The 17,091-nt window shown below is 39.1% G+C and overlaps 1 protein-coding gene across 2 annotated transcripts in view; it reads right to left on the reverse strand.

The window, feature by feature from the left end:
- The window catches only part of pax7a (paired box 7a), a 43,985-nt gene that overhangs the window by 24,913 nt on the left and 1,981 nt on the right, over positions 1-17,091 (reverse strand). Inside the window, exons 3-4 of one of the 2 annotated variants that reach the window (XM_068315788.1) lie at positions 16,325-16,454; positions 15,816-15,944 (exon numbers count right to left, since the gene is read on the reverse strand). In XM_068315788.1, coding sequence (XP_068171889.1) covers positions 15,816-15,944; positions 16,325-16,454 — 259 coding nt within the window. Of the gene's footprint in view, positions 1-15,815; positions 15,945-16,309; positions 16,455-17,091 lie in introns of both variants that reach the window. The other variant, XM_068315787.1, reaches the window with a different exon arrangement.

Consider the following 17,091-nt stretch of genomic DNA (forward strand, 5'->3'; position numbering starts at 1 on the left):
TAGTTTGTACCGCCGCTCTCCATTAAGCCCTCTAGAGCCAACACATCTGCTCTTGTACATGAACCAGAAGTGCAAGGTCAAAAGCCCTGCCTGTAATGACTAATATTCAAATATTTAATGCTGTTTGAAGCCAACTGTGATTGTTGGTGGACAGAAAACTCATCTGTATGGTGACTACATTTGGAAAGTAGATGGCAGAAAACATATGCCTTGCTTAATCTTCATTGAGATATCGAACTGTCTGTAAATGATTTTGGTCAACATACAGCAGAGATATAATCAGCTGTCCAATGTGCAGATGCTCAGAAACCGGTTTGAGTGCATATACACACAAAAAAATAAAACCATTGTACCCTTCACAATGTACCAATCGCAGTAATCAAAGACATAATAAGATTCCGTGAACAAAACCCCTGCAGGCCTGTGGAGGTCAGTTCCTTAACAAGTGACAAAAAGGTACATTCTGATTAGACGTCTGTATAACAGAGCAATGGTAATTCCATTCATGGGTTCATGGGATATTGATAAACTGCTCATGCCTTGTTTCATTAAGTATCATCCAATTAGAATCTAATTAAATGCCATCCAGTGGGCATGATTACCGTTTACTCTCCTCCAGGGGCCGTCTGAGTTTGTTCCCTGATATTTATTTAAAATTGCACCCATTGTAAACAGAATTCAATCAGGTTTGCTACTTGCTTTGTCTGGGTTAAATGCTTGAATGTAATTAAGAATACCATTGGGTATGGTCTGAGTAAAACTGTAATGAAAGTCTATTAAAGTGTTGATTTTAATACATGAGGCAGCTTAAAAATTTAATTGAAGAGGTGTAGTCAAGCTAATATTGATGCTACACGCAAGTCACACAAGATTGGCTGATAGAAGCATCCATTTTTTAAAATGATTTTTGTTCTGTTTTGTTTTGTTTTGTTTTTTGCTTTGTTTTGTTTTGTTTTGGGTTTTTTAATTTTGTTTTTGTTTTGTTTTGTTTTGTTTTGTTTTGTTTTGTTTTGTTTTGTTTTGTTTTGTTTTGTTTTGTTTTGTTTTGTTTTGTTTTGTTTTGTTACAATCCAGCCTCAAAGCGGTGATGTATTGTAATTGTCAGTGTTCATATGTTCGTTCATTCATTCGTTCGTTCGTTCGCTCGTCTGTCCGTTAGTTAGTCCAACAAATATCTTCGCAACCGTTGCAGATAGAAAGATGAAACAAAAAGCACATTACTCGCGCGGCACAGGGGAAGAAAATGAGATGATGACCTTGACCTTGAGAAAAGTAGGTGAAGGTTAAATTTAAACTTTTGTACACTCAGGAACCGGGTAAGATAGAAAGACAAGGGAGAAGACCAGTGTGAGTAAGACCGTAGATCAAAGCTAGTGCTTTGATCTATGACAGTAGGTAAGAGAACTAGCTTTGATCTTCGACCTATGCAAGTAGGTCAGGGTAGAATTTTGAATTCAGGGGTGTCGCGGGATGTTGCAGTCTGTGCCTTGGTTCTAGTTTTGTTTCACTGCTCTGATATGGTTGATTCCATACCTGGGATTCCTAAGAACATGGATCTCACCCAGTCTTTCCCCCTGGTGTGACTTTAATGATGCTTATTTCAGGCCTGACCTGATAAAGCTGCTCTTAAAGGACTTGTGCTTCTAGTTAATAGTTCTGAGGTCAGTCTGAGGTCAGTCTGAGGTTTAAAGTCTGCTCTGTCCCCTGATGGTCCTGCGCTGACCCTGTAGACAGGTTCCTCAGACACCAGGCAGATGGGATCCTCATCATCAGACCCCTCCTCTCCTCATATTGACCCCCTTCCAACATTCTCCTGCAGCCATTCTTCTCTGCTTATCCCTCGAACTCTTCTCGTCCTCCACCTTAACCCCTGAGACACTGAACTTTAAGCTGATTAAACACACAGCTGTCTGCTCAATGCAGGCAATTAACCAAGTGATCTTTGAGGTTACGCATTTATGATATACAGCCAGAAACTTCAGGCTGACCAGACCGCTCAGAAATATTGGATGAATATGTGCATCTGATACTTTGAGTGAAAAATCCGTGGTCATAACACTGGGGAACAGTTCCTAATAAAGGATTACCACTAAGGTTATGAACAAAAAAATCAATTATATTTTCAAAAACTGCATGAAAGTGTCCAACTTTTTGCATCCCGTTAATAATTACGCACTTTTAAAAGGTGTCTGGATCAGTAACCAGAAGAAAAACCAATCCAACAAACTAAACCTGTTAAAAAACCAGACAAACAAATCTCCATTTGAAGCCATGCAGACGTTTTTATGCCTCATCTCACCTGTGAACAGTATTTACCTTAACTTCCGTCGTGTTCATCCTAGTCACTGGCAGTGTCAAACTGTCTCGGATATCATAATCCATGGCCTCGATATTAACCATACCTTTGCAAACTATCCAAAATAGAGGGACAAAAACAGACAGGGTTTTGGCAGTGTAACATTAGCTCATAATGGCTCGTTTTGAAAAGCATATTAGTTCCAGCATAATTACAATCAGGCCTCATGCTCTGTGTTTTGCAGGCATTCACAGGACCAGCCTCTGAGCACCAAGTCACACCAGTTGACTGTGACTGACAGCAGATTTAGTTCAAAATGCTGTTTTTTCTTCCCTCTTTTTTCCCCACAGGACAAAAATAACATCTTTTGAACAACATCCTTTCTCCCTATTTATGTTGACTTGTTTATTTTGTGTCTACCTTTTGTCGTACTTGATGCTGCAATTATACTTTTTGTCAGTCAGAGGGGGTGAATATCAAAAGGCCTAATTATGCAAACAGGACTATGATAAGAGGCATCTGCCTGAGATGGGATCTGCTATCTCTGACATGCATCTGTCTCTGTGCTGTCTTTGGGGCTCCAGGCCTGAATATAAACAGCCTTCCCTGTCCCCAGGATTGCATACGATTCAACTACCAACACTGGAGTGGAGAGATGTTTGGGGGGGTGGGGAGGGTGGGGGGGGTGTTCGTGCAGCAACATCAAATAACTAACAACTTCCCCATTTGCATTTTTCTGAAAATGGTGCAGCATCTCTGTTTAATGCACTTGCCTGTTCAAGCCAAAGGGGTTGCCAAGTTAAAGCAGGCATGTGATTCAAGGCATTTACTAAAGGATGTCTCTGAGATAGGAGCCCGATGTGAATACAAGATAGACGACAACGATAACCGAACTGTTCAAAAACACAGTCCCTATGAATAATCTTTTCCCGTAGTTATCAAGTGAAAAACAAAAACAAAAATGAAAGTGAGTACAGTCTCAGCATGACTCTTGCACATATATATTAGATTAAAATACTCAGATCAACTTACAAAGCCATTTGCATATGCGTCAAAAATCCAGTGAAAGGTTTACTTGGTTTGGGAACGCGTCAAAATGCATCATCAATTTCTCCTGGTTGCAGGTGACCTTCTCTGGGCCGTAATTTGACATTTAGCTGAAATTGAATCTGGGTGAGATGAGATGAGATGTGTAACTATACATGAGAATAATAAAACTCCACCGTCTATCTGGGATAAAATCACTCTCAGCTCACCTTTATGGACATATGTCTTTGAATTCAGCTTTGTCTCATGCCTATCATGTCAATTACCGGTTTATAACAGGAAGCTAAGGGTCAAGGGCGCTTGTTCAGAAATCAATTTTAAGTAGTCAGATGGGGAAAAAATGGAAATAAATATATTTGTAGACAAATTTTGAAGCAACAACATCATATTCTTGTTTTCACTTTAACACAATAGATAGGTGGTAGAACTTCAGTCTGAACAACGGACGGATGGAAATGAAAATGGCTGTCTGTGGTGTCAACACTGATGTCAGTTTGAGCAACATTCTCCAGAAAAATTCAAAGACTTTTCATCCCTTGTCTCTCAGACAAAATCACATTCTTTAGAAAACGGGTAGGGGACTTGAAAAAGAGAAGAAAAATGCAAGTGAGGAAAAAAAAGATGGGAGCCTCTATAATCTTTGGGTCTCACAACAAACAATTAGCCCCCTTTTCTCTGTTTGAGGTGGGGAGAAAGTGGGAGACGGAGGGGCAGGGGGGCAAGAAAAAGCAGAGGAGACATAGAAGGAGAAGCAGAAAGCAGTGCTCTTTTATGGCTCTTGTCATATGGATGAAGGCGCGGCGCGTCCATGAGAGCGCACGCTCACCTTCAACAACAGGGCGTCCACTGGGCCTCCCAGCCCTTTCAGCCCAGTGAGACGAGCTCCTCAGGGGGCCATTAGAGCATGAATAGGGGCCTGACAGCCCTGTGCAGCTCCGCAGGGCATCCATAAACGCTGACATATTGACTCCCCATGCCCCTGCGCTGCCTGAGTGTGAAAGCGTGAAGGGCTTGTTGGTTCGTTTTCTTTTTTGTATACTTCTGACTAAGACTTGGGTATCAGTGTCAACATAAATGTTTGTTTTTAGGATTTTTTTTTTTTTAATTTGTGTAGAACCGTCTCACACCAGAAGCCATGAGGAATGCATGTCTTATATTACAAACATGTCAGTAGTCATTAATCCTTACATATTAACTATTACTAGCTCATTCAATTGTCATTATGTTTCCCACTGTGGCAATGTTATAGGGAAAAATCCAAATTAACATCTGAGAGAGCCACATGGAGCCATCACGACACGAGAGGACCAGAATATGAACATCACTAGAAGGTCTGTTGCCTCCTCCTTCCCCACTAACACTGAGCTTTGCATCAGTTTTCCTCTTCTGTCGAGCATAATGTCACTGCCTGGGCTTGAGTCTCTGCTAATTGAGGTCAGAGCAAAAGTAATGAAATTAACAGAGAGTACAAGAAAGTAAAAACGAGTCCATGGGGGTCTCTGCCAAATGGCACAGGAGCCACAGCTTCGGTCCCCCAGCAAAGAGCTCGAAAAACCTTTGCAGGAAATCAAACAGTAACGTCTCAGGGCTATGAGCCGAGGTCTCCTGGAGGAACAAATCATTTTCTCAACAAAGCCAAAGAGAGATTACTGGGCACAGTATAGGAATGCACAACGGACATTTTTATGCGCCCAAGGGAAGTTTCCTAAATTTCTGAACAGCAAATATTGTGGAAAAGTTGGTCAGTCATAGAGGACACTAGGAAGACAAGGAGACTTGTGAAAAATGATGGAAACTTAACTAAAACCTTGCTGTCAGATTGCTGTCATAAAAGCTCAAACTAAAATTCATGAGCCGATGTTCTCTTTACAGAATACACTACATACTGCAGTATGTGCACTGGAATGTTACTAGAGCAACACTGGCCTGTTGGTTTACTTATTTACACTGTTTATTTGCTTATTTTGTGAACCCTGACAATGAATTATCTCTGTAATGAGATAAAACTGTGTATTTACAAAAAACAAAAAAAAACACACTCCTGAATGCGTATTTACAGTGGGATGCTTCTCCCTGGTCCTGCTAATGCTTTACAGCGCTTGGCATTCATTCCTAAGATGTCTCCATATTGAGGGACTGTAATGTGGCACAGTAGCAAAGCTTTTTACACTGAGACTACGTATTCCCCAAGGAGAGAATGACTGACGATGCAGAAATAAGCCCATTAGTAGAAAATAGGGGACAACATTTGAAGTTGTTATTTTGTCTGCGAGGACGGGAGCTCCACCCCAGTGTTTGGACAACCGCTTACACATTTTAACTCGGTGGGAGAAAACACATTTCTGATTTGCAACACTCAGGGAACATGTTTATTGTCCTAGTGGTTTTGGAAAAAAACAAAAAAACAAACACGTACAATTAAAACAAATGAATATTTCAGTGGTGAAGCAGATCAAGAGCATAAAATGTGAACCGATGTGCCTCTAAGTAGCATAGGCTAATGGCGATTTTTAGACTAGCAGACCATGGTTGATGCCTCTCATTCACCACTGAGGGAGAGCACAGCCTCACTGTGCTAAACGTAATTACTGTTGCACATTATGTGGGCTATTCCTGCATTGTAATAAAATTAGCCAGAAATGCTTTTTGTCTTTTCTAATGCAGCTCCATGGTAACCAGTGGACGGTCATAATGCAACACACTGTCCCGATCTGCGCCAGCTGTCAGAGTTTGACACCCTTGGGTGGCAAAGCGAATTGGAGGAAGCTACGTTTCTTTCAATAAATTATCTGGCTGTGACCTGCTCATCCATCACATAATTTAATATGGACATAATAATGTCCGGATGTACTGTATACCAATTTTTGTGATCCTTCTGATTCACTATTTGGCAGAATAACAAAGATTTAATCACCGAGACACGAGTTCGGTTATGATTACATTGTCCATCCAAAAACCTCCACGAGATTATCTCAGACAGGCAAGAAATTCAATTGCTCCATATAGTTTATTCCTCAAGCCGCAGAAAAAAATCTTAGGGATGTAAAATTCTGCAAAAGCTCAACCTTTAGCCAAAGCAAAAAACTAAAGCATTTACTTCAGTAAAATTAATTTTATCTAAAATACAACAAGGAAACAAAAATGTATAAAACATACGAGCCCATATACTGAGAGATATTTGTGGAACGGGGCATTTACTGTGAGAGGCTGTAAAAGACAGAAAAAAAGAAATAGGAATTAATCGAAAACTAGTCTCCAGATAGAATTATACCAACATTAAACTGAATAATTAGTTGCTCCTTCAAACATCAGACTTTTGTGATGGTTTGACATTATCTGTTGTCTCGACGTAACGTTCACGTGTTGATATGGCGGGTAGCTTAGGTGAAATTGTCATGATTTATGGAGTCAGAAAACAAACTGAATATTCTTTAATGCTGAGATTCACCTGTTAAACACAAAAAGGAAAATACAAAATAAATAAATATAGTTGTTTGTGACATCTCCTCTATTTTGTGCCATGTTCTATAAATTGTTTTATTGCTCGCTGACAAGATTATTGCTTTCTGACTGTCTATAGAGGTCGTGGGGGTCACTTAACTACCCTGGTTTATTACAGCGATATGGAGTGTGTGCAGAACAACTATAGCAGGAGGTTTGGTCCAGTGGAAGTTAGCTTAATTGAACTGGTTCTCTGTTTTCCATTTTAGTCTTTCTGGAGGTCACGAGGAAAGAAGCCAAAAGGACATTTCAAAGCAATTAAATGACATTTCTATCTTCTAACTACAGGTCTTTCCATTAAAACCTTTGAAACTAATCTCCCGACGGAGGACACTCATCTCTCCTTGTGGCGTGGCCAGGAATCAACAGTGAGAGATATATAAATGGTCTTTAGAAAACATTGGACCTCTTGTCAAGACACATACCTACTCAAGACCGGCAATAGTCCGCATGTCTACTCATTCCCATCCCATTTCCTGTGCTGTCTTTGCTAAAACGCTCCTGTCTAATGAGGTGGTGGGGCTGCAATCCCACAGCGCCAAGATGAGCTCTGTCATCCCTGAGTGGTGTTCTCCCTGAAGACAACCCAGCCCGCTGTCGTAGGCAATTCGCACCAATCAGCTTTCATTACAACACCAAATCCATCAATGGACTGTCCACCACAAGTGCAGTTAACACCCAACTGCCCAGGAGAAGAATTACGCGTCTCAGGGACCCCCTGCCAAACTAAATTGGATTGCCAATATGGCCCAGAGACATTTGAGAAGTCAAGAAAAACAATGGAGGAGAAAATATATAATCCAAAGCCATAATGATGACTCCACTCAGTAAACTAACACAGTATTGATCGTCTTCTTCTTTTTGTTTGTTTAGTAAAGCCTCATCCCTGCTAATAGCTGTCTCAGAGTGTAATCTCTCCCTTGTCCTCCCCCTCCTCTCCTCCCCCTCCACATTCCCTATTATGTGGCTCCTTTCAGCACGCCTCACATAGTTTAGGTTCAGTGTCGCACTGGGGTACAGGGCATGGGACTGGGGACCAATTGTTTGCTAATGTTGACACCTGCCAGAGCAGGCTTGGTCTATTTGGGGCCCGCCAAGCTGCAAACTGGATGCTCCCCCTCTTTAGCGAGATTAAGTGTGGGTTGCTGGGGTCACAAATCACTGGACCCCCTCTGATGTTGTGAGGCACAGAGCCAGAGACTGAGAAGACTAAAAGAGAAAGCTGGAGAGGGAGGGACAGGGGAGGGAAGAAGGATAAAGAGTGACAGTCTATTGTTCACTGAATAGGACGGGAATAATGTATCTTCTTGAGTCCGCGTAACCAGTGTGCCCCTATTCAGAAATAAATAAATAAATAAAATATCAACAATGAAGCCATATTGCCAAAGCTCACAATAGCTTTACGCCTTGCTTTGTGTCTTCTTTTGGGTGCATAAATGATCAGAAATATTTTAAATCTATTTGCTTAAAAAGCATCACGAAAAAGGAAAGACAAATTTTTCACACTCTGCTCTTGGTCTCCAACAAACACCTTTTGCAATTTCCACATTCAGACTTAAGCAATAGTAGCAGAAAAAGGATGTAAGACATTAAACCACCTGATTTTTCTTTTCTTTTTTTCCAATTTTTTTCATTTCTATTTTTTTTTGGATGATCCACCGGACAAACGGTCTGGACTTGACTGCCACCAAATACAAAGATGATAACAAATAATATTAGCAGAGAAAAGTTCACTAAAACTTCTGACTTCTTTTTAAGTTTTAAGTGCCCACGTAGAGTTAAGTCCTAAGAAAAACAGTGTGGTCATGACAGACAGTGCCCAGCACCCTCCCTCCTTTGCAGATGTACATTAATGCAAAGAGAGGCAGAGATGTGAGCGGCAGCAGAAGCCTCCTCTCTCCCTTTAAACTGCTGCTGTCCAGCCTGATCGTGTCAGTTTGAAGGCCCCTATTCAAAAGTATTCATGCATCTGCCTTTGAGGCACAATAGCAGCTAGTTTATAAACTGTCTGCTGAGGCTCCCAAAGGCTTTAGTTCTTATTGTTTTGAGGCCCTTAATAAACTTTTTGGAGGAGTTCATCAACTTGCCTGAATAGACTATGCAGCAAGTCTCAAGATTGAAAATAACAGAAAGGCCTTTTCTCCTCCCTCTTCTTTCTCTCTTCCTTTTCTAGTCACTGTTCGTCACACAATGGGGAGAGTAGGTTGTCAGACATCACAGGGATGTTTTTGTTCCAATACAAGAAAAAAGTATTCAATAAATAGAGAACGCAGTTTCTTAAAATTGGAACTGGTGAAAATTGTATATTTGCATTTGCACAGAAATTATGGGTCGAGCAGCAAGAATGAAGTTAAAAAAAAAGGGTGTTTACAAACTAAAAAGAAACGGCATGTTTGTGAAATATTTGTGAACATAATGACATATATGTATATTATAGAAATTGTAGACAAAAGTCTTTCATTTTAACCCTTACTTATTCTAAAAAGTCTATTTATAAATACAAAACACAAATGTATATGAAATTTCTCTTGTGTATTTAGAAACTTAAACATTTGGTGAGACCTGTCAAACAGGCAGAGATGGGAGGCAATAAGATGTCATTTTGGCTGTAAGCCATTAATCCCCTGTTATACCTTTAAACTCTGAGGACAGAAAGAGACAAATTTGAAAGTCTTTAATACATGTCTGTTGTAATTAATTTCATACCTAATTACAGGAAAGCTACATAGTCTATGCAGCCTGGTCTGTTTAGCCCGCTGGATGGTCATAATTAAAGTAATAGCGGAAAAAAGCCTGCTTAGAAAACAAAGACCTGCAGCAGCCCGATTCAAAAACTCCACCATCCAACCAGCCTCCATCCTCCACCCCTGCCACCCCAGTCTGACCCAAAAAAGCCTTATTGGTGGCCCCGGATCAACCGCCTACTGTTTCCCACCGATGCTTTTGGTGGGTTTTAGCACCCTAATTAGATGTGACAAGTTCAACGAGCGGGTTCCACAGGAGGAAAAGCTGGTCAAGTTATGATTTCCGAGTCAGACTCACAGGGGAATGTGTGGACAGCTGATTCCTGTCATCCTCATTCATCTTCTTCCAGCTAATTAAACACCACTGCTGACAAAGCCCCGGCAATTTTGGAAATACATTAGTGGAAATGGAAATGATTTAGTACTGGTACATTTACACTGCCTGCACCCATACTGTTGCTATTGATACAAACCCTTATTATTATTATTATTATTATTATTATTATTATTATTATTATTATTATTATTATTATTATTATTATTATTATTATTATTATTATTATTATTATTATTATTATTATTATTGTTATTATTATTATTATTATTATTATTATTATAAAAACAATAATAGTAATAATGAAAGCCTGTTTACCCTGTATAGTTATGTAATATAATCTCTGGTATTGATATTGAAATTATTGACAATTTCCCCTCCAAAAAAATGTAATAAATAATTAACAAGGTAATTTCCTATATCAACAGAAAAACCTGCCACATAAATTGAATTTGTCATTTTCATTTCATCATGAATGCAACAAAAAATACTGGAAATACTTCTCTAACTACAAAATAAAATTACCTGCAGCATTTAAAATAATCTGACATGTTTAAACTGCAGTAGGTATTGAGGCTAACTCCAACCACCCATTGCTTCAAAATAATTACACCAAGTTCGAATTAAGTACAATAAAGTAGATGCTAACTTTTAAACAATTAGTAAAATCGGACATAACTCAGCTCCACAGTGCAATCACTATCATCCCACCTGTTGACGTTTGTGTGTGTGTGTGTGTGCGTGCGTGTGTGTGTGTGTGTGTGTGTGAGAGAGAGAGAGAGAGAGAGAGAGAGAGAGAGAGAGAGAGAGAGAGAGAGAGAGAGAGAGAGAGAGAGAGAGAGAGAGAGAGAGAGAGAGGGAGAGGGAGAGGGAGAGGGGGGTGATGGAGTCAAATTTGGGCTAAGCAAATAAAATGTGAGTTTATATTTATTTGGGCCCTCGGCCCCGGAGGCGCAGCGCAGGATCCTGAAGGATCCATTGTGAAAATTGGCGGAATAAAACACAGACAGAAATGAGCGGCGCGCCGCAGCGCCCTGCTGTTGTGACAGGATACCTGGAGGGCAGCGCTTCCTCTTTAATTTGTCTCGTATGCTTTGAGACCGCCAAGCAGACATTGAATCTTCAGAGTGTTCGTAAGCCTACTGAATTCAATTCTCGATGGTGAAATTATATGCTATAATTAAATATCATATCATTTTAAAATGCTTGGTGGCGCAGGGCATCTTATCAACTTGGTCTTTGGCGTCGTCGTTGCTATCACATTAATAGGAATAACATCTAAAATTGGTCTCTCTGCACTTATGGGGGGAATTTTAACTTAACAAAGGGCACCTATGGGTTTACAGCTTATATTCTGATATTTTAGAGCAGGAAATGTTAACCTTGAAATCTGCGTCTAACAATGTGTGATCATAACCCCATAAATGAGGGGAGAAATTGAATCCTTTTAAGTTATTAAGCAGGAAAGGATTATAAACTTGTCTTTATAAATGAGCTAGAAATCCCCATGTCTTCCGCTGTACACTTTTAAGTTTCCCACAAGAAGCTGGAGAGGAAAGATTGGCCCTTTTCAAGAGCCCCACAAGAGATGGAAAAACCATTTTTGTGCCTAGATAGGGAGTCGTCCCAAATGGTAAGCGCCACTTTAATTAATAGACAGCCTTGAGAGGTATCGCTGTCACCCTGGATAATGGAGACACAGCCCGTGTTTGTGCACCCATGAATATTTCTGATGTGATCAAAGTCAAATGCCAGCACAGAGTGAATTTAAGCCTACTCCGTTTTTTTTTTTTATAATTCAGCGTAATGCTGCCGACACTTTAAGCCTGTGACACTGAGATGCCTCCCAGTACAGTAGGCCTACAAGCCTTAAATACACACCTTAGATGCTCGCTACAGTCTTTACTGACAGTCAAAGGCTTTCGTGTTATTTGCTCGTTCCCAATGGAACCAGGTTTGTTTCAGTGGTCACTGCGCGTCACTGTCAAATATCTCCACACGTCATTTAACAACGAATTAAGCTGTAGGCCTAACATATTAATGCTGAATCTAAAAATAAATTCTAGATCAGGTGAAAATGCTTACACTTGGATATTTTTTTTCAGTATAGTGTTCCACACTTTTATAGAAATAATCAATAAATTTTAAAAAAGATATGCTTATAATTTAGGCTGATTTAGGCTGATTTAGGCTGCTGCAAGAGGCGTGGAAATAAAAACCTACAATAAATACAATTTAATCTACAATAACTAATGCTCGCAGCGGCCCACATTTTTATGCATTTTCTTATTCTGATGTACAATTATTATTATTATTATTATTATTATTATTATTATTATTATTATTATTATTATTATTATTGTTGTTGTTGTTGTTATTGTTGTTATTACTACTACTACTGTTATTATTAGCAGCAGTAGTAATAGTAGTAATAGTATAGTAGTCGTCATATTTGTTGTTGTTTTTGTTGTGGTTGTTGTTTCTTTTGGCTCCTGCCCCCTTTATATGAAATGTAGGCCTGCCGTTGTAAATTCCAGTGAAATGTGTCCTGCGTGGCTGTGGGGACAGGGGAGGTTAATCCGAGTTTAATGCAGTGGAGCACAGCGCAGGGTCTGGACTATGATGGGTATGTTATCTCTGCCCAACATTTGGGTCTCCCTCAATTTCCACCCAGCCAAATCGCTGCGAGAAAGTGCAGATGGAGTCACTCTGAATGCCTGAGGAAAAACCTTTATTAGCTAAATAAGTTCCCCGTCCTGCCAGTGAATCTCCCTCACACTGTTCTAGATGGGTTTGTTTGAAGTGTCTGTCGCTTCATCCCCCTGTCCTCCTCATTCAGCGCAGCTTTAGAGCCGAAATAGAGCTACATTATATTACCATTTAGAGACAGGCTGTGTGTGTGTGTGTGTGTGTGTGTGTGTGTGTGTGTGTGTGTGTGTGTGTGTGTGTGTGTGTGTGTGTGTGTGTGTGTGTGTGTGTGTGTGTGTGTGTGTGTGTGTGTGTGTGTGTGTGTGTGTGTGTGTGTGTGTGTGTGTGTGTGTGTGTGTGTGTTTGACGGTAGGAGAGAAGCTCTTTTTTTAAGACTAAACACAAACTTCTTTATTTTGTTCATTAATCGATGACAAACAGAAAACCCTGTTCTTGTATGTGTTTGATTTAATTTTAGTGTGCAGTTTTTGGAGGTTGTCTCAAGATATTTAGATACTTCACAAAAAACTTAAGACACAAATGAAATGGAAAAAAAAAATCTAGACGCATGTTTTTTTTTGCCCCACTGCTCGTGATTTGCACCTTATATATCCTGGCATTAGAAATGACATTTCATCCCCTGTAACAGTAGCATCCCCGCCTCGATCTGCGCTCCGCCTGACATCCTCACACCTCTGCGCTACTCCTGTCACTGTGGACTCCTGACCCTCGGAAATAATCCCACCTGGCATCTGTTTAATTGGTTTGAGGACCTCAGGTAATCCTGCGATTTGCTGAAGTGTCCATCGCCTGTCTGCACCTCAATCATGTTGGTCTGAGGCGGATGGACGCCGAGCAGCTGATTCACCTTCTCACTGGGAGGGATGGTGCGAGACAAAAGGACACCACAGTGTGCACATATGAATGACCATTCCCTTTTTTGCCGGTAATTAAATGTTGGAGTAGAATTTAACAGCATTTTTAAAATAAGCATCAAGTACAAACCCTCAGAACGCAGGGTGGACCAGATCTCCCTCCGTGACTATTAAAAATTACCAGGATAAAAAGGCAAAATACAGCAGTGTGAAAACGTACCACAATTTTCGATGCATTGTTTATTTGATTTAAATTACTCCACATTCTTCGGGAAATAGCTCATAAACACGGGTTTAATAAAACTAGATTAGAGCTTGTGATGTAACCTCTGAGAAAATCAAATGCATGAGCCTAATAAACAAATAGATAAATAAATAAAGTCTTAAAATCTGGATAAGTAAATGAAAAAAAAAAAAAAAAATCTCGTGAATTTTGTGCCCTGGGCGAGCCACTGTGAGCTCCGCTCTAAGATGAAAGTGAAAAGAAATAAAGGGCTCTATTTAATCTGCTTTAAACCCCTCTCCACATAAGGGCTGTGCTTCAAACTCGCAGAGTGAGGGGCTGATTGGGGATAAATACATTTCTTACCATGCCTGGCAGCTATTACACCCGGTACGAACACAGCACCTATTCAGCAGCCGTCGTTTCCAGCGCGTACTCTAATAAGTATTAACATTATTAGATGCCATCCGAATGCCGGTAGTCTAAACTGCTTTACGTGGAGGCTGCGTCTCTTTTTATAGCAAAGTAATTGAGTTCCAAATTAAAACACTAGCAGCTATTTGAAAAAAAAAACAAAAAAAAAACACCCCAAAACAGAAGCAGGAATATAAAATAAGCAGTAGAAAGTTAATAAACTGCATATAATGTAGTTAACACACTTTAGTTAAACAATCACGCAATGCAGTCACCGGTTTAACGCGTATCTGCTGTGCGTAAAGAGCGTTTTTCCACAAAAAAAAAATGCTGCTTATTTTCCCGCAAACGGCCTTTGCGCAGCATCCAGACGCCTAGAAATAGCTGCAAAAAGGTGAGGTTTTTCAAATAACATCCATGCGTGGTGTGAAAGAAAAAAAGAACGTTTTCACGCTATCAACTGATTATTCTCCAACTAGCCATTATATCAAATTACAAAACTATCTACCAGCGGGGCGCACTGAATAATTCATCTCCTCTTATGTCTCTCCTTGCCTTTTGTCCAAAGTTTTCTCTCTCTTTCACCCGGTTTTTTGAATGAGAAAGGACGGGACCATATTCTCCTTTTCGCTGTCCTGCTCTCCAGGATTTGCTTTTGTACCCCAGACTCTTCCCTTTATAAAAGCATCAATAGAGGGGGGGGGGGGCTTTGCGCGTGAAGTCCATCTTCAAGTTTGAAACATTTCTGGCAGTACCATTTTTTTAATGAAGCTTTTGTGAACTCTTATCTAAAGCCCATTCAGTCATTCAGTCATGTTTGATCATCAAAACGGACCAGCCTCTATATCGTTGGAAGATGCGGATTTTTTTACTCCACCGGTAACCCCCCCCCAACCAAAAATAAATAAATAAATAAATAAATAAAAACAAAAAATTAATAAAAATAAGACAATAAATCAGTTGAGATTAGACTTCTAAAAGGCTATTCATTCACGCATTTACTAATTTTAAATTGAATTAAATTATATTGAAAAACGAAAAAAAAATTATATTCTAAAACTACATAGAATAAACAAACAAATTAGTGCATATTATATTTAAAATATCGACCAGAACAACTCAAGATGTATCTGTACAGTTTAACTTAGACAAATACAATTAGTGACTAAAAATATAATACCTGTCTGAAATTCTCTCCTCGCGGCGTCATGCATAGAAAAAAAATAATAAATAAATAAATTGATTTCCACTTAAACTGACAAGTGGTGAAATGTCAGTGAACTGACATCGATTGTGAAATGGGTCAACTGTCAGCTGTCGTTTAGAGGTCGTTAAATGAGTGAATGAATGAGAAGGAATTCGCCACACAAATTAATTTTCTGCAGTTAAATACCTTCTGCCAAGGATCTCATAAATAATTGAGTGAATGAACAACTGCTGGCTCGGAGTTAAAAGCAAGAATGAATTCTCTGCGTTTAGCTGCAATTTGGATGCGGGACATTTTCCCAAGAGGACGAAAGGAAGGAAGTCTATTTAAAACACTTACATCCTTCTTTCAAGACTGTCAATTACTTTAATAATAATAATAATAATAATAATAATAATAATAATAATAATAATAATAATAATAATAATAATAATTCGTTATTCAGACATATACAGAAGGGCCAGATACTTTCTGCTGTTAACTTACATTTATCACCGAGGATGCCATCGATGCTATGCTTTGTTTTCTTTTCTCCATCTTCATCCTTCTTATCACAGTCATCCTCGTCATCTTTTTTGCCAAATCGGGCCCTCAAAACGCGGCTGATGGAGCTCACTAATGGCAACAAAAAGGTAAATGGATGATTAGCCCTAAAACCCATAAAAGAACCATATAATCCTATCATACATTTTTTTTAGTAGGACACCATAGAAAAATAGCACAAAGTTTTACATGAAGCAGCTGGCGTGTTGAATGTTATTTTTTAGGTAAATACTAAAGGAGCACAGTCACACCATATGTGTAAATCGTTAAAAAATAGTTCGAGGTCAAATTTCCCAGCATGGTGATTTTTTTTTTTCTGGGTCAAACAGAAACGTGTCCGTCCTGTTACATTAAACATGATGTCATTTAACATGTTGGATTCTGTGGTTTGATGCTGCAGTGTTCGCTCGTAATAAGAAAAAAAAAGTGCAGCTTACCAGATGAAGCCTCACCTGAAGGAACAGTGCTTCTGTCGCACACCCCGTCCTTCAGCAGCTTGTCCCGGATCTCCCAGCTGAACATGCCGGGGTTCTCCCTCTTGTACTCCTCGATCCGCTTCTCCACGTCTGGAGTTGCCACCTGCTTTAGGTTTGAAGTGGAACGACGAACCAGAAGAGACAGAAAAAAGCAGGGGAGAGGGGAGGGGGCATCCAAGATAGTTTTAATTGGAAGAAAATTAAACTGAGATCTTATAGCATACAAAATCAAGGATATATTATAGGATATATACATATTTTTTAATGCAAGTAAAACACCATTAAACAGCACTGTAGAATTAATTCGATTATTTCTATTTAAATATCAGAGAAAAGTTGTCTCCATATAAAACAGAAAGGTAACCTACGTAATATCATGACGGACAGGTACATTTGTACTAAATAAACTTGTACTATAATACGATACCATAATAAATAAAATAAAGTGAAATTTTATTTTATTTTTTGATAAATTTTGATAAATTCACGATTTTTTTTGTGAACGATTATGCAGCACATTTTATAATTGCTTGAATATTTGTGTGAATTTAAAACCATGCTGCAATTTTTGTTTTGTTTTTAACCCAGAAAAGGCTATTACTATTATTATTATTATTATTATTATTATTATTATTATTATTATTATTATTATTATTATTATTATTATTATTATTATTATTATTATTATTATTATTATTATTATACAGTGTTGAGCTCCAACAGGCTGTTAAAACAACACATCT

This window comes from Antennarius striatus, chromosome 5 (genome assembly GCF_040054535.1).
Source record: "Antennarius striatus isolate MH-2024 chromosome 5, ASM4005453v1, whole genome shotgun sequence".
Classification (NCBI taxonomy): domain Eukaryota; kingdom Metazoa; phylum Chordata; class Actinopteri; order Lophiiformes; family Antennariidae; genus Antennarius; species Antennarius striatus.